Below are 25,848 nucleotides of genomic sequence, written 5' to 3' on the forward strand. Positions count from 1 at the left end.
GGACAAAGGGGAGATGGGGATGAGGGGATGGATTGGTTATGGACCCAAAGTGAGCATCGCCATTCCAGAAAAAGGGTGTGGGATCCACCTGGGAGGGCCAGCAGGTGTTGCAGGAGGATTGGGAGGTCCAAGGGTCCCAATTTGGGACCAACATCAGGGTCTGCATGGAGGAATTAACATTGGGGTGGATTCGTTCCCTCATCCCCATCTCCCCTCTGTCCCGCAGGGCTCCGGGCGGCCGTGACCCTGCTGGAGTGCGGGGGGGACCTCCAGCCCCCCGGGGGGTCCCTGACGTTGCTGTGCCGAGCGGCCGGGTTCAGTTTCGGGAATTTCGACATGAGCTGGGTGCGCCAGAGACCCGGGCAGGGGCTGGAGTTCGTTGGAGCGATCAACAAGGGTGGATCCAGCACCTTCTACGCGCCGTCGGTCAAGGGCCGGTTCAGGATCTCCAGGGACAACGGGCAGAGCTCGGTGACGCTGACCATGAACAGCCTCAAGGACGAGGATTCCGGATCCTATTTCTGTGCCAAACATGCTTCTGGGAATTCGGGTACTCTTACTGGTTTTGGGGTTGATGATATTGACCCTGACCCCATCTCTGTGTCCCCACCCTATCCCCAAACCTCAATCCCTGACCCCGTTTCCCCACCCTGGAGCGGCTCTGCCCAAAATTCTCGCACCGGTTTTGGCTACAAAGTTCACCCAAATCTTAAACCTTGGCCTGAAATATCCGCATTCAGTATAAAGTTTTGGGGTACACAGAGGAGATTCGAAGTCTGGAGGTATGGTTGGGGATCAGTGGATGAGAACTGGGGTCAAGGCAGAGCAAGTTTGGGATCACTGGTCAGGGGCTGGGGACGGGTGGGGACTTCAACAAGGGGGTGGGGCCGCTCTGTTGTCATTGTCACCATGGCCAGCACTGTTACCCCAACTGCCATCAGCACATCTGGTGCAGAAATAGGTGGTGGAATCCTCGTTCCTGAGGTTGTTCATGGTCAGCGTCACCGAGCTCTGCCCGTTGTCCCTGGAGATCCTGAACCGGCCCTGCACCGATGGGCTGTACATGGTGCTGCCACTGGTGCTGATCCCTGCCACCCATTCCAGGCCTTGCCCAGGCCTCTGCCTCATCCACATCATCCCAAAATTCCCAAAATCGAACCCGGACCCTCGGCAGAGGAGGCGCAGGGACCCCCCGGGGGGCTGGAGGTCCCCCCCGCACTCCAGCAGGGTCACGGCCGCTCTCCCTCCCACTACCCTTCACGGGTTTTGCCCCAAATTCACTTTGTCGGTCGCCAAATATCGAACAGAGGTTTCTTGTATGGTAAAGTGCCTTCAACCCTGCAATTAGCTCCAAACCACCCATTAATTAATTAGGCAGCTTTGCCTGACTTTTGCATCCCCTCATCCCCATCTCCCCTTTGTCCCGCAGGGCTCCGGGCGGCCGTGACCCTGCTGGAGTGCGGGGGGGACCTCCAGCCCCCCGGGGGGTCCCTGCGCCTCCTCTGCCGAGGGGCCGGGTTCAGTTTCGGGGATTTTGGGATGGGCTGGTATCGACAGACACCAAGGAATGCTCTGGAGTACGTCGCAATTATCAACAATGGTGGCAGCACCTGGTACGCGCCGTCGGTCAAGGGCCGGTTCACGATCTCCAGGGACAACGAGCAGAGCTCGGTGACACTGACCATGAACAGCCTCAAGGACGAGGATTCCGCCACCTATTTCTGTGTGAAATCTGTTAATACTGGTGGTGCTAATGCTGCAGGTTATGTTGACAGTTCTCATGCTGTCCACATCCCCATTCCCATCTCCAAGTCCTCTCTGTCCCCGTTCCCCAGCCCCTTCCCCAGCCCCCAGCCCCTGACCCCGCCCGTGACCATTTCCCCATTTCCCGTTCCCCTCTCCGGCCCCAAACCCCAACCCTCGGCCGTTGATCTTCCCCCAAACTCTGCCCCAAAGGTCAGCGCTGGGCCCGGGGCTGGGGACACGAATTCAGTCACCGAGAGCGGGGACGAGGGCTGGGACTGGGGGAGGGTCTGGGGAATGGGGACATCTGGGGACCAGGAGGGAAGCGGACGGGGCCAAACCAAGGGTGGTCGCCAGAACCACCAGCAGCACGAGCCCAATCAGCAGAACCTCTTTGACTGTGCCACATTTGGCACAGAAATACGATCTGTAATCCTCGTCCTTGAGGTTCGTGGTCAGCTTGGCCAATCAGGGGCCAGGGAGCTGGAGAGATTTGACCCCAAAATTGTGGAGAAAGTAGAAAGCTGGAACAACGAAGGCAGAGTTTGGGCAAAAATGGCCAAGATTTGAGGACAATGGTTGGGATTTCGGGAAAGGATCAGAGAATTCAGGAACATTTGATGACCCACTCGAAGTGTCTTGGGATGTTGAGGCGGAGCAACAACAAAACCAACAGCACTTGTACCACAACCGTCATTAACACATTTGGCGCAGAAATAGGATCCGGAATCCTCGTCCTTGAGGTTGTTCATGGTCAGCGTCATCGAGCTCTGCCCGTTGTCCCTGGAGATCGTGAACCGGCCCTGCACTGAGGCAGCGTAGCCGGTGCTGTCACCATTGCTCCTGATCCCTGCGACCCATTCCAGCCCCTGCCTGGGTTTCTGGCGGATCCAGAACATGTCAAAATTGCCGAAACTGAACCCGGACCCTCGGCAGAGGAGGCGCAGGGACCCCCCGGGGGGCTGGAGGTCCCCCCCGCACTCCAGCAGGGTCACGGCCGCCCGGAGCCCTGCGGGACAAAGGGGAGATGGGGATGAGGAGATGCAAAACTCAGGCAGAGGTGTCCAAGTAATCAATGGGTGGATTGGGGCTGTTTGCTGGGTTGAAGGCACTTTGCCATACAGGAAACCCCTGTGGGAGATTTGGGGAGAAATAAAGGGAATTGGGGGCAAAACCAGTGAAGGTTTGGGGATGGGGGAGCGGCCGTGACCCTGCTGGAGTGCGGGGGGGACCTCCAGCCCCCCGGGGGGTCCCTGCGCCTCCTCTGCCGAGGGGCCGGGTTCAGTTTCGGCAGTTTCACCATGTTCTGGGTGCGCCAGAGACCCGGGCAGGGGCTGGAATTCGTGGCAGGGATCAAGGACAACGGCGGCAGCATCGCCTACGCTCCATCAGTCAGGGGCCGGTTCACGATCTCCAGGGACAACGGGCAGAGCTCGGTGACGCTGACCATGAACAACCTCAAGGACGAGGATTCCGGATCCTATTTCTGTGCCAAATGCATTGATGGTGGTTGTGCCAATAGTCATGGCACTGTTGGTGCTGCATTTATTGCTGGTTCAGGTCTTGGTCCCAAATCCCTCCACTTTGTTCCCAAATATCCCAGACTCCTCTGATCTCCCCTCCAAATTCCAGCCCTTTTCATCAATCTCGGCAATTTTACCCCAAACTCCGCCCCTGCTGTCCCAACTCACAACTTGCCCCCAGTTTTGCCCATTTCACCCAAATCCCATTCAGCTCCCGGGGTCCTCATTGGAGGAGGCCAATTGGAAGTCACGGGTGAAGGTTTGGGGCCAATGCTTGAGTTCTGGGGCAGAACCAGTTAGGGTTGGGGTCAGTGCTGACCATGGGGGAAAATGGGGATAAAGGGTCAAGGCCAGGTCAATGGGTGAGGTTTGGGGGAAGGGTCTGAGGGCTGGAGACATTTGGGGACCCGACAACAAAGGCAGGGCTGAAACTAACATCAATACGATAACCTTCATAATTACAATTATTGAAATCACATTTTGCGCAGAAATAGGTGGCAGAATCCTCGTCCTTGAGGTTGTTCATGGTCAGCGTCACCGAGCTCTGCCCGTTGTCCCTGGAGATCCTGAACCGGCCCTGCACCGACGGGGCATATCTGGGGTTGCTACCAGTATTGGTGATCCCTGCGAGCCACTCCAGCCCCTGCCCAGGTCTCTGGCGGGCCCACTGCATGCCAAAACTGCCAAAACTGAACCCGGCCCCTCGGCAGAGGAGGCGCAGGGACCCCCCGGGGGGCTGGAGGTCCCCCCCGCACTCCAGCAGGGTCACGGCCGCCCGGAGCCCTGCGGGACAAAGGGGAGATGGGGATGGGGCCAAAGCTCAACCCGGGATCCAAATCCTGACCCTTGGCCCCAAACTGGGACCCTCGGAGTTCATCACCCTCTTGCCAGTGAGTCCCATCCTTTTTTCCAGCAGACCACATGCGCTATGAGACATTCAGCCAATCAGGTTCCTCACCCCCATCTCCCCTTTGTCCCGCAGGGCTCCGGGCGGCCGTGACCCTGCTGGAGTGCGGGGGGGACCTCCAGCCCCCCGGGGGGTCCCTGCGCCTCCTCTGCCGAGGGTCCGGGTTCAGTTTCGGCAGTTTTGGGATGGGTTGGCATCGCCAGAGACCCGGGCAGGGGCTGGAAGCAGTCGCAACTATCAGCAGCAGTGGCAGCGCTTACTACGCGCCATCAGTGCAGGGCCGGTTCACGATCTCCAGGGACAACGGGCAGAGCTCGGTGACGCTGACCATGAACAACCTCAAGGACGAGGATTCCGCCGTTTATTTCTGTGCCAAATCTTACAGCACTGGTAGCGCTGGTGCTGCTGCTTCTATTGACCAAGGCAGTGGTGGCACAACCCCATCAGAGCCCATCCTGTCCCCAAACCCAGACCCTTCCTGCAAACCTCAGCCCTTGACCCTTTGTCCCAAATCTCCCCCATTTGCCCCAATGGTCAGCACTGACCCCAAACCCTCCCCTGCTCCTGCCCCAAAACTCAACCATTGGCCCCAAACCTTCACCCCTGGGCTCCAGTTCAGGCCTCCTCCAATCAGGGCCCGGGAGCTGGGGGAGATTTGGGTCAAATGGGCAAAATTTTGGGAAATTCTAGAGTTGGGACAGCAGGGGTGGAGTTTGGAAGGAACTGGTGAAGATTTGAGGAACAGAGCTGGGAGTCGGGGAAGGATCCCTGGGCATTGTGGACACTTGGGACTGCAATGGGGCTGGGGCCACTGCAGGAATTGTCGTCAATTCGAGCAGGACCATCAGAACCATAACCATTATTGTTACGTTTGGCGCAGAAATAAACGGCGGAATCCTCGTCCTTGAGGCTGTTCATGGTCAGCGTCACCGAGCTCTGCCCGTTGTCCCTGGAGATCCTGAACCGGCCCTTGACTGATGGCGCGTAGTGGGTGTAACCACCACTGCTGCTGATACTGGCGATGTATTCCAGCGTCTTCCCAGATTTCTGCCGGATCCAGAACATTCCAAAACTCCCGAAATCGAACCCAGAGGCGCGGCACAGCAACGTCAGGGACCCCCCGGGGGGCTGGAGGTCCCCCCCGCACTCCAGCAGGGTCACGGCCGCCCGGAGCCCTGCGGGACAAAGGGGAGATGGGGATGGGGGAACAAATCCACCCCAATGTTGATTCCTGCATGCAGACCCTGATGTTGGCCACAAATTGGGACCCTTGGACCTCACCATCCTCCTGCAACTCCTGCCAGTCATCCCAGGTGGATCCCACACCCTTTTTATGGAATAGAAGCGCCCACTTTGACCGCACAGCCAATCCATCCCCTCATCCCCATCTCCCCTCTGTCCCGCAGGGCTCCGGGCGGCCGTGACCCTGCTGGAGTGCGGGGGGGACCTCCAGCCCCCCGGGGGGTCCCTGCGCCTCCTCTGCCGAGGGTCCGGGTTCAGTTTCGGGAGTGTTGGGATGGGCTGGTATCGGCAGAGACCCGGGCAGACACTGGAATACATCGCCAGTATCACCAGCAGTGGCAGCGCCTACTACGCAGATTCGGTCAAGGGCCGGTTCACGATCTCCAGGGACAACGGGCAGAGCTCGGTGACGCTGACCATGAACAGCCTCAAGGACGAGGATTCCGGATCCTATTTCTGTGCCAAACGTGCTTATGCTGATAATTGGAGTCCTGGTGCTTCTGCTCAGGACGCCCATGTTGGATGCCTCCCCACCTCAGTGTCCCCTCCTGTCCCCAATCCCCAGACCCTTCACCCAAATCTCAGCCCTTGGCCCCATTCTTGACCCTTTGTCCCAGATCTCCCCCATTTCCACCTCCACCCATCACAGAGGCAAAACCCCCAAACTGGTTCTGCCCCAAACCCAACTGCTTTGGCCCCAAAACTCGCCCGATTCTGCCCCAATTCCCCACTCTGGGCTCCCAGCCAGAGCTGCTGAATCCTGAACCTTTGTCCCCAATTTGGGACCCTGGGCCTCAAACCCCGATCTCCACAGCAAAGTTTTGGGGCACAAAGCGGAGATTTGGGGTCAGGAGTTGTGGTTTGGGGTCAGCGGGTGAGAATTGGGGCCGAGGCAGAGCAAGGTTGGGATCAATGGCCAAGGGCTGGGTGTGGGCTGGGGGTCTGGGGGAAGGGTCTGGGGAATGGGGACAGAGGGGGACACGGGGATGGGGATGGGGACAGCTTGGGCATCGTCACTAAAAGCGGCACTTTCAGCCCAACCAGTTTGAGAACCCTTGCCACAGAAATAGGATCCGGAATCCTCGTCCTTGAGGTTGTTCATGGTCAGCGTCACCGAGCTCTGCCCGTTGTCCCTGGAGATCGTGAACCGGCCCTTGACCGACGGCGCGTACTCGGTGTAAGAACCAGGGCTGCTGATCCCCGCGAGCCACTCCAGCCGCTGCCCGGGTCTCTGGCGGACCCATTGCATGGCAAAACTCCCAAAACTGAACCCGGCCCCTCGGCAGAGGAGGCGCAGGGACCCCCCGGGGGGCTGGAGGTCCCCCCCGCACTCCAGCAGGGTCACGGCCGCCCGGAGCCCTGCGGGACAGAGGGGAGATGGGGATGAGAAACCTGATTGGTTCAGGACCACAAAGTGGCTTTGGCCATGTGGAAAAAGAGGCAGGACTCACCAGGAAGGAGGATGATGAACTCCAAGGCTCCCAGGTTGGGGCCAAGGGTCAGGATTTGGGTCAAGGGTTGAACTTTGGCCTCATCCCCATCTCCCCTCTGTCCCGCAGGGCTCCGGGCGGCCGTGACCCTGCTGGAGTGCGGGGGGGACCTCCAGCCCCCCGGGGGGTCCCTGCGCCTCCTCTGCCGAGGGGCCGGGTTCAGTTTTGGGAGTGTTGTGATGGGCTGGTATCGACAGAGACCCGGGCAGGGGCTGGAGTACGTTGCAGATATCAGCAGCAGTGGTGGCAGCACCTGGTACGCGCCATCGGTCAAGGGCCGGTTCACGATCTCCAGGGACAACGGGCAGAGCTCGGTGACGCTGACCATGAACAACCTCAAGGACGAGGATTCCGGATCCTATTTCTGTGCCAAAGCTGCTGGTGCTTGTGGTGGTGCTGGTGCTGCTTGTATTGACGGTGCCGGTGGTGGCACCACCCCTGTCTGAGCCCCCACCGTCCCCAAACCCAGACCCTGCCCCAAACCTCAGCCCTTGACCCTTTGTCCCAAATCTCCCCCATTTGCCCCAATGGTCAGCACTGACCCCAAACCCTCCCCTGCTCCTGCCCCAAAACTCAACCATTGGCCCCAAACCTTCACCCCTGGCCTCCAGTTCAGGCCTGCTCCAATCAGGGCCCGGGAGCTGGGGGAGATTTGGGTGAAATGGGCAAAACTGGGGGAAAGTCGAGAGTTGGGGCAACAATGGCAGAGTTTGGGGGCAAATGGTCGAGGCTTTAGAAGGGCTGACACCTGAGGGAAGCATCGCTGGGACTGGAGAAATTTCACCACCCTCATGGTCACCACCAGGAGTGATGGCAAAAAGAGCAGCAGCATTACCACCAGCATAACCATTGTCCCGTTTGGCACAGAAATAGGATCCGGAATCCTCGTCCCTGAGGTTGTTCATGGTCAGCGTCACCGAGCTCTGCCCGTTGTCCCTGGAGATCGTGAACCGGCCCTTGACCGACGGCGCGTAGACGGTGCTGCCACCATTGCTGTTGATACTGGCGATGTATTCCAGCCCCTGCCCGGGTCTCTGGCGAAACCAGTACATCCCAAATTGTCCGAAATCGAACCCGGACCCTCGGCAGAGGAGGCGCAGGGACCCCCCGGGGGGCTGGAGGTCCCCCCCGCACTCCAGCAGGGTCACGGCCGCCCGGAGCCCTGCGGGACAGAGGGGAGATGGGGATGAGGAGCCTGATTGGTCCAGGGACACAAAGCAGGGGTGACCAGTTTGTAAAAGGGACGGGAGCCACCAGGGAGGAGGATGATGAATTCCAAGGGTCAGAATTAAGGGACAATAATTGGGATATTGGGGTCAGTGCTTGAGCTTTGGCCTCATCCCCATCTCCCCTTTGTCCCGCAGGGCTCCGGGCGGCCGTGACCCTGCTGGAGTGCGGGGGGGACCTCCAGCCCCCCGGGGGGTCCCTGCGCCTCCTCTGCCGAGGGTCCGGGTTCAGTTTTGGGAATTATGGAATGCACTGGGTGCGCCAGAGACCCGGGCAGGTCCTGGAATGGGTCGCGGGCATTGACAGCAATGGATACACCAGATACCCGTCTGCGTTCAGGGGCCGGGTCACGATCTCCAGGGACAACGGGCAGAGCTCGGTGACGCTGACCATGAACAACCTCAAGGACGAGGATTCCGGATCCTATTTCTGTGCCAAGGATGCTGATGCTGCTGCTGGTAATGGTGCTGAATATATTGAAGAGGGCCGTGGTGGATCCATCCCCATCTCAGTGTCCCCTCCTGTCCCCAAAGCCCCAGACTCTTTTCCCAAATCTCAGCCCTTGACCCCATTCTTGACCGTTTGTCCAAAATCCCCCCCATTTCCACCCATGGCGACCAAAGGCCCCAAACCCCGACTGGTTCTGCCCCAAACCCAACTGAATTGGTGCCATAATTTGTCCAATTTCACCCCAAATCTCGGCCCTTGGGGCACTTTTGGGGGTCGAGGGTGAGATTTGGGGCCGAGAGTTGAGTTTGGGGCCAGACCCAGGGCAGGGTTTGGGGCCAATGGGCAGCGTTGGGGCAAACGGGGCGGGGCTGGGGCAAAGGGTCAGGGGTGGGACAGGGGGGTTTGGGGGAGGGTCTGGGGACAGCTGGGGACAGGGACGGGGCCAGGACCCCAAACACCAACCCAACCACCGGGAGTGAGACCAATGGCATGGGCGGCATTCCAGCCAGCATAGGAATCCTTGGCACAGAAATAGGATCCGGAATCCTCGTCCTTGAGGTTGTTCATGGTCAGCGTCACCGAGCTCTGCCCGTTGTCCCTGGAGATCGTGAACCGGCCCTTGACCGAATCTCCATAGTGGGTGGTGCCACCAGTGTTGATCTGTGCTACGAACTCCAGCCCCTGCCCGGGTCTCTGTCGCATCCAGCCCATCCCAAAACTGCCAAAACTGAACCCGGCCCCTCGGCAGAGGAGGCGCAGGGACCCCCCGGGGGGCTGGAGGTCCCCCCCGCACTCCAGCAGGGTCACGGCCGCCCGGAGCCCTGCGGGACAAAGGGGAGATGGGGATGAGGCCAAAGCTCAACCCTTGACCCAAATCCTGACTCTGGGCTCCAAATTCTGACCCTTGCAGTTCATCATCCTCCTCCCATCCCTTTTTCCAGCTGGCCACGCTTCCTTTGAGGCTCTGGACCAATCAGGGTTCCTCATCCCCATCTCCCCTTTGTCCCGCAGGGCTCCGGGCGGCCGTGACCCTGCTGGAGTGCGGGGGGGACCTCCAGCCCCCCGGGGGGTCCCTGCGCCTCCTCTGCCGAGGGTCTGGGTTCGATTTTGGGAATTATGGAATGCACTGGGTGCGCCAGAGACCTGGGCAGGGGCTGGAATACGTCGCAGGGATCTACTACACTGGTGGCAGCACCTACTACGCGCCGTCGGTGCAGGGCCGGTTCACGATCTCCAGGGACAACGGGCAGAGCTCGGTGACGCTGACCATGAACAACCTCAAGGACGAGGATTCCGGATCCTATTTCTGTGCCAAAGAGAGTGGTGCTGGTGGTGGTAATCCTGCTGCTTATATTGACCGTGCCGGTGGTGGCACCACCCCTGTCTGAGCCCCCACTGTCCCCAAACCCAGACCCTCCCCTCGATCCTCAGCCCTTGATTCTTTGTCCCCATTTGCCCCAATGGTCAGCACTGACCCCAAACCCTCCCCTGCTCCTGCCCCAAAACTCAACCATTGCCCCCAAACCTTCACCCCTGGGCTCCAGTTCAGGCCTCCTCCAATCAGGGCCTGGGAGCTGGGGGAGATTTGGGTGAAATGGGCAAAACTGGAGGAAAGTACAGAGTCGGGGCAACAATGGCAGAGTTTGGGGGAAAATGGTCGAGGCTTTAGAAGGGCTGAAACTTGGGGGAAGCATCGCTGGGACTGGAGAAATTTTACGACCCTCATGGTCACCACCAGGAGTGATGGCAAAAAGAGCAGCAGCATTACCACCAGCATAACCATTGTCACGTTTGGCACAGAAATAGGATCCGGAATCCTCGTCCTTGAGGTTGTTCATGGTCAGCGTCACCGAGCTCTGCCCGTTGTCCCTGGAGATCGTGACCCGGCCCTTGACCGACGGCGCGTAGTGGGTGCTGGAACCACTGCTGCTGATACTGGAGATGTATTCCAGCCCCTGCCCGGGTCTCTGTCGAAACCAGTACATCCCAAATTGTCCGAAATCGAACCCGGCCCCTCGGCACAGCAACGTCAGGGACCCCCCGGGGGGCTGGAGGTCCCCCCCGCACTCCAGCAGGGTCACGGCCGCCCGGAGCCCTGCGGGACAAAGGGGAGATGGGGATGAGGCCAAAGCTCAACCCTTGACCCAAATCCTGACTCTGGGCCCCAAACTGTGACCCTCGGAGTTCATCATCCTCCTCCTCCTGGGCCTGCTGACCCTCCCAGGTGGGTCCCATTCCATTTTTCAAGTGGCCAAATCCACTTTGAGTCACTTGACCAATCAGGTTTCCCATCCCCATCTCCCCTCTGTCCCGCAGGGCTCCGGGCGGCCGTGACCCTGCTGGAGTGCGGGGGGGACCTCCAGCCCCCCGGGGGGTCCCTGATCCTCCTCTGCCTGGGGTCTGGGTTCGATTTTGACAACTTTGACCTGTTCTGGATCCGGCAGAGACCCAGGCAGGGGCTGGAATTCATCGCCAGCATCTACTACAGCAGTCGGGGTTACGCCTTCTACTCACCGTCAGTGCAGGGCCGGTTCAGGATCTCCAGGGACAACGGGCAGAGCTCCATGTCCCTGACCATGACCAACCTCAAGGACGAGGATTCCGGATCCTATTTCTGCGCCAGATCTGCTCCTGGTTACTATAATTACGGTGCTGGTTATAGTGACGGTGAAGGTCACCCCATATCTGACCAGCATGAGGAGCGGCACCGTAACCATCAGCAGCAGCTTTGGCACAGAAATAGGATCCGGAATCCTCGTCCTTGAGGTTGTTCATGGTCAGCGTCACCGAGCTCTGCCCGTTGTCCCTGGAGATGCTGACTCGGCCGCGGAACGATGACGGGTATCTGGTTTCTCCATCATGGTCAATCCCGGCAATGTATTCCAGGCCCTGCCCAGGCCGCTGGCGAACCCAAATAAAACTGGTTCGTCCAAAATTGAACCCGGCCCCTCGGCAGAGGAGGCGCAGGGACCCCCCGGGGGGCTGGAGGTCCCCCCCGCACTCCAGCAGGGTCACGGCCGCCCGGAGCCCTGCGGGACAGAGGGGAGATGGGGATGAGCAGCTGGATTGGTTATGGACCCAAAGTGAGCACCGCCATGCCAGAAGAAGGGTGTGGGATCCACCTGGGAGGGCCAGCAGGAGTTGCAGGAGGAGGATGGGGAGGTCCAAGGGTCCCAATTTGTGGCCAACATCAGGCTCTGCATGCAGGAATCAACATTTGGGTGGGTTCGTTCCCCCATCCCCATCTCCCCTTTGTCCCGCAGGGCTCCGGGCGGCCGTGACCCTGCTGGAGTGCGGGGGGGACCTCCAGCCCCCCGGGGGGTCCCTGCGCCTCCTCTGCCGAGGGGCCGGGTTCAGTTTTGGGGGTTCCACCCTCTACTGGGTCCGACAGAGACCCGGGCAGGGGCTGGAATACATTGGAGGGATCAAGAACGATGGATCCAGCACAGCCCATGCGCCATCGGTGCAGGGCCGGTTCAGGATCTCCAGGGACAACGGGCAGAGCTCGGTGACGCTGACCATGAACAACCTCAAGGACGAGGATTCCGGATCCTATTTCTGTGGGAAATCTGCCTATAATAATTGGGGTACTGGTGCTGGTGTGGATGGTATTCACCCCGTCCCCATCACTTTGTCCCCCCCATGTCCCCGTTCCCCAGACCCTTCCCCAGTCCCCAGCCCCTGACCCCATTCCTGTCCCAGCTCTGAGCTGCTTCTGCCCCAGTTCTCAGCTCTTGGCCTCAATCCTCAGCTCTGCGCTCCGAGTCTCAACCAAGGTCCCAAAACCTGGGTTCAAATGGTCGAGATTTGGGGAAAATGGGCCAGATTTGGGTCTGTGGCTGTGACTCAGTTCCACCACTGAAATTTTGGGCCAGAACGGGTCCAGTCAAACAGAAATGTGGGATTTGGGGGTCGAGGGTGAGCTCAGGGTGAAACCGGCCCTGATTTGGGGCCAGGAGCTGAGATTTGGGTCAGAACCAGTTCAGAGGTGGGACAGGGGACAGGAATGGGATCAGGGCTTGGGGATTGGAGGGAGGATCTGGGGAACAGGGACAGGTGAGGACATGGGGACAGGGCACAAAACATCAACAGCTCCAGCACGAGCCCAACCTCCACTAGTTAAACCACATTTCACGCAGAAATAGGATCCGGAATCCTCGTCCTTGAGGTTGTTCATGGTCAGCGTCACCGAGCTCTGCCCATCGTCACTCGCCATCGTGAACCGGCCCTTGACCGAATCTCCATACCAGGTGCTGTTACTTTTTCGACTGATACTGGCAACAAATTCCAGCCCCTGCCCGGGTCTCTGGCGGATCCAGCCAATCGCAAATTTCCCAAAATCGAACCCGGCCCCTCGGCAGAGGAGGCGCAGGGACCCCCCGGGGGGCTGGAGGTCCCCCCCGCACTCCAGCAGGGTCACGGCCGCCCGGAGCCCTGCGGGACAGAGGGGAGATGGGGATGAGAAACCTGATTGGAGCAGAAGCTTAAAAATGAGCGTGGCCAGCTGGAAAAAGGGGTGGGACGCACCTGGCAGGAGGATGATGAACTCCAAGGGTCCCGGTTTGGGGCCCAGAGTCAGGATTTGGGTCAAGGGTTGAGCTTTGGCCTCATCCCCATCTCCCCTCTGTCCCGCAGGGCTCCGGGCGGCCGTGACCCTGCTGGAGTGCGGGGGGGACCTCCAGCCCCCCGGGGGGTCCCTGCGCCTCCTCTGCCGAGGGTCCGGGTTCGATTTTGGGAGTGTTGGGATGGGCTGGGTTCGACAGAGACCCGGGCAGGGGCTGGAGTACGTTGCAGATATCAGTAATGGTGGTGGAAGCACCGACTACGCGCCGTCGGTCAAGGGCCGGTTCAGGATCTCCAGGGACAACGGGCAGAGCTCGGTGACGCTGACCATGAACAACCTCAAGGACGAGGATTCCGCCACCTATTTCTGTGCCAAATCTGCTTATGGTGGTGGTGCTAATGCTGCTGCTTATACTTATCGTGCCAGTGGTCACACCACCATTTCTGAGACGTTCCTATCCCCAGTCCCCAGACCCTTCCCCAAATCGCAGCCCTTGACCCCATTCCTGACCCTTTCCCCCAGATCTCCCCCATTTCCAGCAACGCCAACCACGGAGCCAAAAAGCCCCGACGGGTTCTGCCCCAAACGCAAGAAAGTTGGCGCCAAAATTTGCCCCAATCTCCGCATTGTCCTCAAATCTCCCCCAGCTCCTCGGGCCCTGATTGGCTGAGCTGGCACAGGCAGAAACAGGAACTCTTGGAGAGCCAGGCCTGAACTGGAGGCCAGGGGTGAAGGTTTGGGGCCAATGGCTGAGTTTTGGGGCAGGAGCAGGGGAGGGATTGGGGTCAGTGCTGACCATTGGGGCAAATGGGGGAGGTTTGGGACAAAGGGTCAAGGGCTGAGGTTCGGGGGAAGGATCTGGGTTTGGGGACAGTGGGGGCTCAGACAGCGGTGGTGCCACCACCGGCACGGTCAATACAAGCAGCAGCACAAGCACCACCACAAGCACCACTGTCTTTGGCACAGAAATAGGATCCGGAATCCTCGTCCTTGAGGTTGTTCATGGTCAGCGTCACCGAGCTCTGCCCGTTGTCCCTGGAGATCGTGAACCGGCCCTTGACCGACGGTGCGTAGTAGGTGCTGGAACCACTGCTGATCCCTGCGAGCCATTCCAGCGCCTGCCCGGGTCTCTGGCGGATCCAGTACATGGTGAAACTGCCAAAATTGAACCCGGCCCCTCGGCAGAGGAGGCGCAGGGACCCCCCGGGGGGCTGGAGGTCCCCCCCGCACTCCAGCAGGGTCACGGCTGCCCGGAGCCCTGCGGGACAAACGGGGAGATGGGGATGGGGCCAAATCTCAACCCTTGATCCCAAAATCCCAAATATTGGCCCCAAATTGGGACCCTTAGAGTTCATCATCCTCCTCCCAGGAGAGTCCTGTCCCTTTTTCCAGCTGGCCACGTGCACTACGAGACATTCAACCAATCAGGTTTCTCATCCCCATCTCCCCTTTGTCCCGCAGGGCTCCGGGCGGCCGTGACCCTGCTGGAGTGCGGGGGGGACCTCCAGCCCCCCGGGGGGTCCCTGACGTTGCTGTGCCGCGCCTCTGGCTTCAATTTCACAAAATCTGCAATGTTCTGGATCCGCCAGAGACCCGGGCAGGGCCTGGAATACGTCGCGGGCATCAACGGTGACGGTTCCACCCCCAGATACGCGCCATCGGTGCAGGGCCGGTTCAGGATCTCCAGGGACAACGGGCAGAGCTCGGTGACGCTGACCATGAACAGCCTCAAGGACGAGGATTCCGGATCCTATTTCTGTGCCAAAAACGCCTATGATGGTTGGGGTTGGGAGGCTCACGCTGCTGATTCTAATTTTGGTCCCGTCCCCATCCCTGTTCCCCCCATCCTTCCCTCCAACCCTTTGACCCCATTGGTGAACCCCACGGACCCAAATCTGAACCATTTTCCCCAAATCTCGGCCATTTCCACCCAGGCTTGGGGACCTTGGTTGAGCCTTGGAGCCAAGAGCTGAGGTTTGGGGCCAGGAGCTGAGATTGGGGCCAAGAACAAAGATTTGGGACCAAGAGTAAAGATTTGGGGTCTAAGGTTGAGATTTGGGGCCAGAAGTGGAGATTTGGGGCCAGGAGTGTGGATTTGGGGCCAGGAGTGTGGATTTGGGGCCAAGAATGGAGATTTGGGGCCAAGAGTGAAGATTTGGGGCTCAGAATGAAGATTTCGGGCTCAGAACGAGGATTTGGGGCCAAGAACGAGGATTTCGTTTGAAGAATGAGGATTTGGGGTGAACCATGAGGATTTGTGGTGAAGAACGAGGATTTGGGGCCAGGAGTGCAGATTTCGGGCCCAGAACGAGGATTTGTGGTGAAGAACGAAGATTTGTGGTGAAGAATGAAGATTTCGGGTGAAGAACGAGCATTTGGGGCCCCCAGCAGGTGCGGGAGCTGCAGCTGCAGCCGAGCCCCGAAAGCGAAACCGGCGCCAATTTGGGGCCAATTTGGGCCAATTTGGGCCTTTCTGGGGCCTTTCGGGGCCTTTTGGGGCCTTTGGGGATCCCCGGGGGCGGCGCCGGGGCCGGAACAGAGAGAAAAACCCGGGGAGGCCTCGGGCAGAGCCGGGACAGGCCGGGGATGTTGGGTGAATTTTATTTTATTTTACTTTATTTTATTTTATTTTATTTTATTTTATTTTATTTTATTTTATTTTATTTTATTTTATTTTATTTTATTTTATTTTATTTTATTCTATTTTATTTTATTCTATTTTATTTTATTTTTATTTTTTACTCCTTTTTAAATTTAATTTAATTTAATTTAATTTAATTTAATTTAATTTAATTTAATTTAATTTATTTAATTTTTTAAATAAAATTTAATTTAATTTAATTTAATTTAATTTAATTTAATTTTATTTTATTTTATTTTATTTTATTTTATTTTATTTTATTTTATTTTATTTTATTTCTATTGAGTTTATTTTAGTTTAATTTAATTTATTTCAAGTTTTATTTTGTTTTATTTCATTTTTATTTAACAGAGTTCAATCAAATTAAATTCATTTAAATTTAAATTCATTTAAATTTAAAGTAAATGAAAATAATTTTTATTTTATTTTGTTTTATTTTTTTTATTTTATTATATTTATAATTAATTACTTTCGCCATTAATTTGTTAACTTTGTTTATTTGAGGTTTATTAACGACAATATTTTTAATTTATATTTTTGTTTTGATAATAATACTAAAACATTATTTTATTTTATTTTATTTTATTTTATTTTATTTTATTTTACTTTATTTTATTTTATTTTTATTTTTTTTTTAATTTTTTTTTTTTATTTTATACTTTATTTCTTACTTCCATATTTTACCAGGTTCCTTCATTGCTAATGTTTATTAACATCCATTAACGTCAATTACCTTTTATTAATCGGTATTAATTAATATTATTTTAATAAAAAATAAAGAATTCCATTTTCTTCTGGGTTTTCTTTGTTGTTTTCGTTCTTTACCTTTGGGGCCGTTTGGGGTTTTTGGGGATAAAGTGAAATAAAATGGAAATAAAGGAAATTAAAAAATTGTAATAAAAGAAATGAAAACTTTAAAAAATATAAAACAAAATGGAAAATTCAGTAAAATAAAATTAAATAATTCAGTACGATTTATGTTATTTTTATTTTATTATATTTTATTTTACTTTATTTTATTTTATTTTATTTTATTAAAATCAATTATTTTATCATTATTTATATTTTGATTTAATTGATTATTTTTTATTTTTCTTATTGTTATTATTCACAAAAAAAATTTGTTTTTATTCATTAAAGATTATTCTGTATTATTATTTATATTAGTTGATATTTTAAAATGTAAAATTAAAATTAATTTGAAATAATATTAAAATTAAATAATTCAATTAATCAAATAAAAATAACTTTGAGTTAAAATAAACCAGAATTTAAACTAGAATTAAATTAAAATTCAATTTTAAAATAAAATACAAAAATAAAATAAAATAAAATAAAATAAAATAAAATAAAATAAAATAAAATAAAATAAAATAAAATAAAATAAAATAAAGTAAAATAAAATAACATAACATAACATAAAATAAAATAAAATAAAATAAAATAAAATAAAATAAAATAAAATTAAATTAAATTAAATTAAATTAAATTAAATTAAATTAAAAATAAATTAAATTAAATATAAATGGGAGAAAAAAAAGTAATCAGAAAAAATAAATGAAATAAAAATGAAATAAAAGAAAAATATTAGGAAATAAACAGAATAAGTGGAATTAATAATTTCTATTTTTACAATCAAAAAAGGAATTAAATTAAATAAAAAGTGGAAGAGTAAGAATCGAAAAAAGGGGATGAAAATAAATTTATAAAAATAGAAAATGGCAAAAACAGAGGCAGGAAATTGATGCAAATTAGGGAGAAAATGGGCGAAAAACAGAAATAAAAATCAATTAAAGCGGAGGAATTAAAAAAATAAAGGAGATTAATTGAAATACATTGAATAAAATAAAATTAATTACAGGAACGGACGAAAATCCAGGAATTAAATCCCAAAATTTGATAAAGTAAAAGAAGAGGAACTTCATTTAATTAATTTAATTCCATTTTATTTTTTAATTGAATTTTAATCTTATAAAAAATTAAAATGTTATTGTAAAAAATTAAAAATATATTTATAGGAAATGAAATTATTAGAAAATTTTTATTGAGTGAAATTAATTTATAATAATTTTTAGATTTTTAATAATTAAAAAATACAAATTTATATTGATAGAATTCATAAATTTATATTAATTGGAATAAATGGATTAAACTTATATATCTTTATTAATTAAACATTTTTTAATTTTTATATAGAAAAGGCATAAACTTATATTAATTGAAATTAATGCAATAAATTAGTTGGCTTTAGTAATTGAGAAAAAAAGTTATTTTTAATTCAAACACTTATAAATTTATATTAATTTGAAACAATAAAATACACTTATAGGTTTTTATTAATTGAGAAAATTTATTATTTTTAATTGATAAAATTATTATATTTTTATTAATTGAAAAAAACCATATTTATAGGCTTTTATAATTTAAATAATAATAATTTTATTTGAAAAATTATAAATTGATAATAATTGAAATACATAATTAGAAAAATAAAAATTTGTGTTAATTAACAATAAGTTCATTTTACCAGAAATTAATTTAATTACACTAAACAAACCCCAATTAAACGAGCTAAAACTTCAATTAATTCCAATTAAACAAACCAAACGCCAAAAAAAGCAATCAAAACAGCGATAAAATCCCAAATAAATTAATTATAATTAAAAATTAATTAAAATAAACCCAAATCCGCAGTTTCCCGCCTCCTCCTCAGCAGCGGCCGCTGATTGGTCGAGCGAAAAGGGCCGTAACCAATCAGCGCCGTGCGCGGGAAGAGCGCCCTTGGGGGGGAAATCTGCCCAGCGACGGCTTCTGATTGGTCGAGGGGGGCCTTGGGCAGCCAATCAGAGCCAGGGATCCCCGAGACGCGGCCGCGAGTTCACCGAGGGCGCCCCCAAACCCCCCGAAAATCGCCCCAAAATCCCTTTCAGGACCTCCAAAATCGCCTCAGGACTCACAAAATCGCCCCAAAATTTCTTCCAGGAGCCCAAAACTGCCCTCAGAGTTCCAAAGTCCCCCTAAAATCTCTTCAGAAACCCCAAAATTCGCCCAAAATCTTTTCAGAGCACCAAAATCCCCTCAGAAATCCGAAATCCCCTAAAATCCCTTCAGAGCTCCCAAATCGCCCCAAAATTCCGTCAGAGACCACCCCAAATATCCCGAAATCTCTTCAAGCACTCCAAAATCCCCTCAGACACCTCAAATAACCCAAAATCCCTTCCAGGACCCCAAAAATCCCACTCAGAACACCCAAATTTGGCCCAAAATCCCCTCAGAGACCCCAAAATCCCTTTCATGACCCCAAAATTCAAAAAATTCCCTTTCAGGACCCCCAAAAATCCCACTCAGAACCCACAAAATCCACCCAAAATCCTCCTGGGACCCCCAAAATCCCCAAATCTCCCCAAAATCCTCCAAGCCCACCCCCAAAAATCCCACAAAATCACCCAAAATCTGCTCGGGACCCCAAATCTGCCCAAAATCCCCCCAAATTCCCCCTCAAGACACCCCAAAATCCTCCTGGGACCCCCCCAAAAATCGCAAAATGCTCCAAAAAACCCGAAATGCGCCCCAAATCCCCTCCCAATTTCTCCCAAAATTTAAAATCCCCCCAATATCTCAAATTTCCCCCCCAAATTTCCCCAAAATTCTCCCCCAAAAAACCAAATCCCCCCCCCAAATTCCCTAAAATCCACCCCAAATCACCAAATTTCCCCAAAATGCCCCAAAATCTCCACCCCCCAAAAATTCTCCAAAATGCCCCAAACCCCCTAATTCCCCCAAATGCCCCAAATCCCCCTCAAATTTACCCAGGACCCCCAAACCCCCCCCCAAATTCCCAAAAACCCCGAATTTCCACCAAAACGCCCCAAAAGCCCCAAATTTTCTCCAAATGCCCCCAAAATCTCCCCCCAAAAATCCCCAAATTCCTCCCAAAATCCCCAAAATGCCCCAAAAATCCTCCTGGGACCCCCCAAAATCCCCCCAAATTCGCGAATCCCTCCAAAATTCCCCCCAAAATTTGCTAAAAACCCCAAAAATCCCCAAATTTTCCCCAAAATCCCCCCCCGTCCGCCCCTCCCGCGGCGGTGACGTCACCGCCTGTCGCGACAGACGCCCCCTCCCCCCCCGTGACGTCATTTCCCGACCCCTCCCCCCAATCGCGGCCATGGCCGAGCCCGGAGGTGCGGAACGGACCCGAAACCGCGCGGATTCACCCCAAAATTAGCGCGGGAAAAAATCGGGGTTTGGCGGGAAATAACGGGGGGGGGGGGGGGGGGGTTTGGCGGGAAATAACGGGGGGGATTGGCGGGAAAAAAATTCGGGGTTTTGGTGGGGGGGAAATTGGATTTTTTAGGGGGAAAAATCGGAATTTTGGAGGGGAAAATTGGGGATTTTTGGGGGGATTTTAGGTTTTTTTTAAGGGATTTTTGGGATTAAAAAAGGAGATTTTTGGGAAAAACCGATGGTTGGGGGAAATGGGATTTTTGGGGGGGAGATTTTTGAGGGAAAAAATGGGAATTTTGGGGGGAAAAAATGGGATTTTTGTGGGGGGTTTTGGGGGGAAATGAGGGTCTGGGAAAAAAAGGAGATTTTGGGAAAAAAATCATAAATTTTGGGGGATTTTAGGGAATTTGGGGGGGGGGGGAAACCCTGAAGTTTTGGGGAAAAAGGGGGAGATTTTTGAGGGGTTTAAGGGTAATTTTTTGGGGGAAAAGGGGGGGTTTGGGAAATCCCGAGGGTTTTGGGGAAAACCAGGCATTTTGGGGTGAAAAAAGGGGATTTTTGAGGGGAAAAAAAAATGGGTTTTTGGGGCGATTTTAGGGGATTTTTTTGGGGTGGAAAAGGGAGATATTGGGGGGGAAAACCCGAATTTTGGGGTGGGGGAAATGTGGATTTTTGGGGAGATTTTTGGGAAAAAAAAATCAGGATCTTTTTGGGGAAAAAGGGGTGGAAAAATAAAAATTTTTGGGGGAGAAAAAAGGGATTGGGAGGAAAGGGATTTTTGGGGGGAAAAAATGAAATTTTTTTGGGGCAAAAAGGGGGTTTTGGGAGGGAAACGGGGGATTTTGGGACAAACCAAGGGTTTTGGTGCAAAAAATTGGAATTTTCGGGGGGAAAATTAGATTTTTGGGAGGGGTTTGGGGGGCACAAGGGGGGTTTTGGGAAAAACCTCTTAATTTTTTGCGGGGGATTTTAGGAAATTTTTTGGGGGAAAAACCCTGGATTTGGGGGGGGGCAGAGCCCAGGATTTTGGGGTGGAAAAACTCGAGATTTTTGGGGCAAAAAATGGGGATTTTGGGTTGGGGGAAATGGGGGATTTTGGGGGGAGGGAATATTGGAATATTGGGGGAGGGATTTGGGGTTTTTTTGGGAGAATGATTTTGGGGTGGTTTTTGGGAATAATTTCATTTTTTGGGGATGAATGTGATTTTGGGTGAATTTATCATTTTTGGGTGGGAATTTTGGTAATTTTGGGGGGAAAATGCAGTTTTGTGGTAATAATGACAAACTTGGGACAAAAAAATGCCAATTTTGGGGTGAAAAATAGCAAATTTGGACAAATAATAATATTGGGTTGAATACTGACAGTTTTTAGGCTGAATAATGACAGTTTTGGGATGAATAATGACAACATTGGGCAAATGACAATTTTGAGGTGACTAATTATAATTCTGAGGTGATTAATGAGAATTTTGGGGGGACTAATTACAATTTTGGGGTGAAAAACGACAGCTTTGGACAAGCGACAATTCTGGGGTGAATAATGACAATTTCGAGGTGACTAATCCTAATTTTGGGGTGAATAATGACAATTTTGGGGTGAAAAACGACAAATTTAGACAAATAATAACGTTTTTAGGGTGAATAACGACAATTTTGAACCGAATGACCCCAATTTTGTGCCAAACCCACCAAATTTTGGGCTAAAACCCCCAAATTTCGACCTAATTCCCCCAAATTTTGGACTGAAATACCCGAATTTTGGGCTAAAACCACCGAATTTTGTGCCAAAACCCCCAAATTTTGGGCTAAAACCCCCAAGTTTTGACCCAATTCTCCGCAAATTTTGGACTGAAATCCCCGAATTTTGGGCTAAAACCACTGAATTTTGTGCCAAAACCCCCAAATTTTGGGCTAAAACCCCCAAATTTTGACCCAATTCTCCGCAAATTTTGGACCGAAATCCCCGAATTTTGGGCTAAAACCACTGAATTTTGCGCCAAAGCCCCCCAAATTTTGGGCTAAACCCCCCAAATTTTGACCCAATTCTCCACAAATTTTGGACCGAAATACCCGAATTTTGGGCTAAAACCACCGAATTTTGTGCCAAAACCCCCCAGAATTTGGGCTAAAACCCCCAAATTTCGACCCAATTCCCCACAAATTTTGGACTGAAATCCCCGAATTTTGGGCTAAAACCACCGAATTTTGTGCCAAAACCCCCCAAATTTTGGGCTAAAACCCCCAAATTTCGACCTAATTCCCCCAAATTTTGGACTGAAATACCCAAATTTTGGGCTAAAACCACCGAATTTTGTGCCAAAACCCCCCAAATTTTTGGCTAAAACCACTGAATTTTGGGCTAAAACACCCAAATTTTGAGCTAAAACCCCTGAATTTTTTGCTGAAACCCCCAAATTTCTTGCTAAAACCACTGAATTTTGGGCTAAAACACCCAAATTTTGAGCTGAAACCCCCAAATTTTGTGTTAAAACCCCCGAATTTTTTTGCCGAAACCCCCGAATTTCTGACTTTTCTCTCTCTCTCTCCCCTCCCCCAGCCCCCGCCGCCCCCTCCCCCAGCCCCGCGCCGCCCCTCCCCCCCGCCCCCGGAGCTGCGGCTGATCCTGGAGGAGCTGCGGCAGCTGCAGCAGCGGCAGCTCCTGCAGATGCAGCTGACGCAGGAGATCTGCCGCCAGCTCCTCCTGCTGGGGGCGCTGGAGGCGCCGCCGAGGGCGCCCCAAAAAGCGGCGCCGAGGACGCCCCAGAAACCCCCGCAAAAGCCCCCGCAGAGAGCGGCCAATCAGAGGAGGCCGCGCCCCCCGCCCCGCCCCCGCCTGCTGCTGCTCCCCGCCCCCTTCGGCAAAGCCGTGGCCTTGGCGTCCACGTTGGGTTCTTCGTCGTCGTTGAGGTCGACGTTGGGGTCGGCGTCGTCGTTGGGGCCGATTTTGGGTTCCTCGTCGTCGTTGAGGTCGGCGTTGGGTCCAAACTTGGGGTCCTCGTTGGGTTCTTCGCAGTCGTTGAGCCCAGTCTTGAGTTCGTCGTCGTCGCTGAGGTCGACGTTGGGTTCTTCACAGTCGTTGGGTCCGGCTTTGGGTTCTTCGTCTTCAAAGAGGCCGACGGGGCCGACATTGGACGCGGCGTTGGGTTTAGCGCCGTTGTCGGGGTCAGCGTTGGGTTCTTCATCGTCGTTGGGTTCTTCATCACCGTTGGGCCCAGTCTTGGGGTCTTCATCATCAGTGGGGCCAATGTTGGGTTCAGCACCATCGGTGAAGTCAACGGGGTCAACCTTGGGGTGTTCCTTGGGTTCTTCGTCATCAACGGGGTCAACGTTGGGTTCAGTGCCATCAGTGGGGTCAATGTTGGGGCCAACATTGGGTTCTTCGCCATCGTTGGGCCCGGCGTTGGGGTCACCGCCATTGGTGAGGTCGACGGCGTCAACATTGGGTTCTTCAACATCAGCAAGGTCAACGTTGGGGTCTTCGTCCTCCACGGGCCCGTCCTTGGGTCCAGCGTTGGGTTCTCCGTCAATGTTGGAGTCAGCGCCATCAGTGAAGTCAACGTTGGGCCCAACGTTGGGTTCTTCTGCATCATTGGGCCCAATGTTGAGTTCCTCATCAACGTTGGGGCCAACGGCGTCGCTGGGTCCAAGGTTGGGTTCAACGCCATCATTGGGGCCTTCATCAGTGTTGGGTTCTTCATCAACGCTGCCGCCTCCATCAACGTTGGGTTCTTCTTCAGCATTGGGCCCAACATTGAGTGCGAAGCCATCATTGGGTCCAACGTTGGGTTCTTCTTCAACCATGGGTTCTTCGTCTCCCTTGGCTGCACCGTTGGGTTCCTCGTTGGGTTCCTCATCAACGTTGGGTTCTTCATCAACGTTGGCCCCACCATTGGGTTCCTCGTTGGGTTCCTCATCAACGTTGGGCCCAACCTGGGGTTCTTCATCACCGTTGGGTTCCTCTCCACCGTTGGCCGTCTGCCCGAAGCGTCCCCACCATCGAGCGGCCGAGCGGCCCCGGCACCGCGGCGACCTCCAGGCGCACCTGCGGCGCCGGCGCGGCCCCCAGGTGAGACGGGGGTCAGTGGGTCAAGGCTTGGGGTCAGTGGTCACTCTGATTGGTCATTTGGTCAGCCCTGCCCTCATTGGTTGCTCTTGTCATCCCGCAGGTCCCCCCGGAAGCGGCCACGCCCCCTCCAGCTCCAGCCACGCCCCCTCTGCCGAGCCCTGCCCCTCAAGACCTCCAAACAAGCCCCGCCCACTCTTCAAGCCGCGCCTCCTTCCCCAAGCGCCGCCTCCTGTGCCCCGCCCACCAGGATGAGGCCACGCCCACTCCGTGCTCCGCCCCCTTCGAGGCCTCCAGGGTTCAGGAATTGGGGGAAAAACTGGAATTTCCAGCCCCAAATTTGGGGCGAAATTCTTCGACTTTGGGGGGAAATTCAAATTTGGAGGAAAATTCCTCAAACTTGGGTGGAAATTCTCCAAATTTGGGTGGGGATTCCACAGTTTTGGGTGGGAATTCTGAAAATTGTGGAGAAGTTTCCACAAATTTGGGTGGGAATTATCAGAATTTGGATGGAAATATCTTAATTTTGAGTGAGAATTCCACAATTTTGTGTGGGAATTCTCAAAATTTGGGTGAGAATTCTGCAAATTTGGGTGCAACTTCTGTGATTTTGGGTGGAAATTCTGCAATTTTGGACAGGAATTCTCCAATTTCATGTGAAAATCCCTCAGATTTGGGTAAAAATTCCTCCATTTCAGGCAGGAATTCCCCAATTTTGAGTGAAAATTCCACAGTTTTGGGTGAGAATTCCTCAGTTTTAGGTAGTAATTCCGCAAGTTTTGGTGGAAATCCCTCAGTTTTGAGTGAAAATTCCACCATTTTGGGCGGGAATTCCTCGGATTTGGGCGTGAATTCTGCAATTTTGGGTGGAAACTCTCCATTTTTGGGTGCTGACAATGGAGACCCTGAAACTCCAGGGGAGTAATTTGGGGGGGGGGCTCCAAAATTCATCTCAGGAGCCCCAAAATTCCCAAAAAATTCCCCTATAAAACTGATTAAAACCCTTTGCTGATTCTCCTGTGTGTGATTTGAGGGTGAGGGGGGAAAACGGGAGAAGCGGGACCCCAAAAATCGAAAGAATTCGCCCCAAAATCCGCCCCTTCAAAATGGCGGCGGCCTCAGCAAAGATGGCGGCGCTGCCAACAAAGATGGCGGCGCCCTCAGTTGGGCGTGGCCACCGCGCAAAATGGCGGCGGTTGCCGTGGAAACGCGCCGTGAGTCAAAATGGCGGCTGTTGCCATGGGAACACGGCGATGCCAGTACTCAAAATGGCGCCATGGGCGTGCCCATTAAGGGGCGTGGCCAGCCCGGAAAATGGCGCGCGTTGCTGTGGCAACATAAAGCCGAAAGTGTCTGGGTTCAACATGGCGGCGGTTGCCATGGCAACGTTCCCGTACTCAAAATGGCGGCGGAGGCGTGGCCATCCCGGAAAATGGCGTGCGTTGCTGTGGCAACGGAAAGCAGGAAGTGCCCGCGCTTAAAATGGCGGCGGTTCCCATGGAAACAAGGGGGGGGGGGGGAACTTGCCCGAGTTAAAAATGGCGGCGGCTGACATGGAAACAACGAGGTGCCAGTACTCAAAATGGCGGCGCTCCTCAATGCGCCCTCACCGAGGCTCAAAATGCCGCAGGTCGCGTTTGGAATAAAACGCGAGGTGGGGCGCGGTGTCTGTAGGAACGGCACGGCGGGAATTTTCCGGTTTTAAAGACGGAAAATTAAAGCCATGGAAATCGTGTTTGTGAGGGACGGGGGTGGTTCTGCCAGCTCTGAA

The 25,848-nt window shown here is 52.4% G+C and overlaps 1 protein-coding gene, 2 pseudogenes and 13 gene segments (V, D, J or C); 8 read left to right on the forward strand and 8 right to left on the reverse strand.

Annotated features, from left to right (window-relative positions):
* Positions 1-231: 231 nt before the first annotated feature.
* On the forward strand, positions 232-575 carry LOC134433641 (Ig heavy chain V region 6.96-like; annotated as a pseudogene).
* A 1,636-nt stretch (positions 576-2,211) lies between these two features.
* Positions 2,212-3,722, reverse strand: LOC134433642 (Ig heavy chain V region 914-like). The segment is given in 3 exon segments: positions 2,212-2,267; positions 2,429-2,752; positions 3,674-3,722. Coding segments are annotated over 3 exon segments (429 nt in total).
* LOC134433630 (Ig heavy chain V region 3-like) lies at positions 2,949-3,356 on the forward strand (the record flags this gene model as incomplete). The annotated part of the segment is given in 1 exon segment: positions 2,949-3,356. A coding segment is annotated over 1 exon segment (408 nt), but the record flags the coding sequence as incomplete, so codon positions are not given.
* Positions 3,723-3,750: 28 nt separating the features above from the next.
* LOC134433660 (Ig heavy chain V region C3-like) lies at positions 3,751-4,044 on the reverse strand (the record flags this gene model as incomplete). The annotated part of the segment is given in 1 exon segment: positions 3,751-4,044. A coding segment is annotated over 1 exon segment (294 nt), but the record flags the coding sequence as incomplete, so codon positions are not given.
* A 789-nt stretch (positions 4,045-4,833) lies between these two features.
* Positions 4,834-5,343, reverse strand: LOC134433644 (Ig heavy chain V region 6.96-like; the record flags this gene model as incomplete). The annotated part of the segment is given in 1 exon segment: positions 4,834-5,343. A coding segment is annotated over 1 exon segment (510 nt), but the record flags the coding sequence as incomplete, so codon positions are not given.
* Positions 5,344-5,584: 241 nt separating this feature from the next.
* On the forward strand, positions 5,585-6,019 carry LOC134433645 (Ig heavy chain V region 914-like; the record flags this gene model as incomplete). The annotated part of the segment is given in 1 exon segment: positions 5,585-6,019. A coding segment is annotated over 1 exon segment (435 nt), but the record flags the coding sequence as incomplete, so codon positions are not given.
* Positions 6,020-6,262: 243 nt separating this feature from the next.
* On the reverse strand, positions 6,263-6,769 carry LOC134433646 (Ig heavy chain V region 914-like; the record flags this gene model as incomplete). The annotated part of the segment is given in 1 exon segment: positions 6,263-6,769. A coding segment is annotated over 1 exon segment (507 nt), but the record flags the coding sequence as incomplete, so codon positions are not given.
* A 210-nt stretch (positions 6,770-6,979) lies between these two features.
* Positions 6,980-7,351, forward strand: LOC134433647 (immunoglobulin heavy variable 3-23-like; the record flags this gene model as incomplete). The annotated part of the segment is given in 1 exon segment: positions 6,980-7,351. A coding segment is annotated over 1 exon segment (372 nt), but the record flags the coding sequence as incomplete, so codon positions are not given.
* Positions 7,352-7,532: 181 nt separating this feature from the next.
* Positions 7,533-8,062, reverse strand: LOC134433648 (immunoglobulin heavy variable 3-64D-like; the record flags this gene model as incomplete). The annotated part of the segment is given in 2 exon segments: positions 7,533-7,546; positions 7,690-8,062. Coding segments are annotated over 2 exon segments (387 nt in total), but the record flags the coding sequence as incomplete, so codon positions are not given.
* A 212-nt stretch (positions 8,063-8,274) lies between these two features.
* LOC134433649 (Ig heavy chain V region 914-like) lies at positions 8,275-8,807 on the forward strand (the record flags this gene model as incomplete). The annotated part of the segment is given in 2 exon segments: positions 8,275-8,590; positions 8,692-8,807. Coding segments are annotated over 2 exon segments (432 nt in total), but the record flags the coding sequence as incomplete, so codon positions are not given.
* Positions 8,808-8,818: 11 nt separating this feature from the next.
* On the reverse strand, positions 8,819-9,398 carry LOC134433650 (Ig heavy chain V region 914-like; the record flags this gene model as incomplete). The annotated part of the segment is given in 2 exon segments: positions 8,819-8,950; positions 9,045-9,398. Coding segments are annotated over 2 exon segments (486 nt in total), but the record flags the coding sequence as incomplete, so codon positions are not given.
* A 200-nt stretch (positions 9,399-9,598) lies between these two features.
* On the forward strand, positions 9,599-10,020 carry LOC134433651 (immunoglobulin heavy variable 3-64D-like; annotated as a pseudogene).
* Positions 10,021-10,142: 122 nt separating this feature from the next.
* On the reverse strand, positions 10,143-10,672 carry LOC134433652 (Ig heavy chain V region 6.96-like; the record flags this gene model as incomplete). The annotated part of the segment is given in 2 exon segments: positions 10,143-10,156; positions 10,351-10,672. Coding segments are annotated over 2 exon segments (336 nt in total), but the record flags the coding sequence as incomplete, so codon positions are not given.
* A 2,085-nt stretch (positions 10,673-12,757) lies between these two features.
* Positions 12,758-13,816, forward strand: LOC134433653 (Ig heavy chain V region M167-like). The segment is given in 2 exon segments: positions 12,758-12,832; positions 13,223-13,816. Coding segments are annotated over 2 exon segments (669 nt in total).
* Positions 13,817-14,027: 211 nt separating this feature from the next.
* LOC134433655 (Ig heavy chain V region 914-like) lies at positions 14,028-14,405 on the reverse strand (the record flags this gene model as incomplete). The annotated part of the segment is given in 1 exon segment: positions 14,028-14,405. A coding segment is annotated over 1 exon segment (378 nt), but the record flags the coding sequence as incomplete, so codon positions are not given.
* Positions 14,406-14,615: 210 nt separating this feature from the next.
* On the forward strand, positions 14,616-25,091 carry LOC134433656 (uncharacterized; the record flags this gene model as incomplete). Its single annotated transcript, XM_063182425.1, has 4 exons — positions 14,616-14,925; positions 15,399-15,486; positions 22,594-24,080; positions 24,181-25,091. Coding segments are annotated over 4 exons (2,037 nt in total), but the record flags the coding sequence as incomplete, so codon positions are not given.
* Between the last annotated feature and the right edge of the window lie 757 nt (positions 25,092-25,848).

This window comes from Melospiza melodia, unplaced genomic scaffold (genome assembly GCF_035770615.1).
Source record: "Melospiza melodia melodia isolate bMelMel2 unplaced genomic scaffold, bMelMel2.pri scaffold_228, whole genome shotgun sequence".
In the NCBI taxonomy this organism is placed as follows: domain Eukaryota; kingdom Metazoa; phylum Chordata; class Aves; order Passeriformes; family Passerellidae; genus Melospiza; species Melospiza melodia.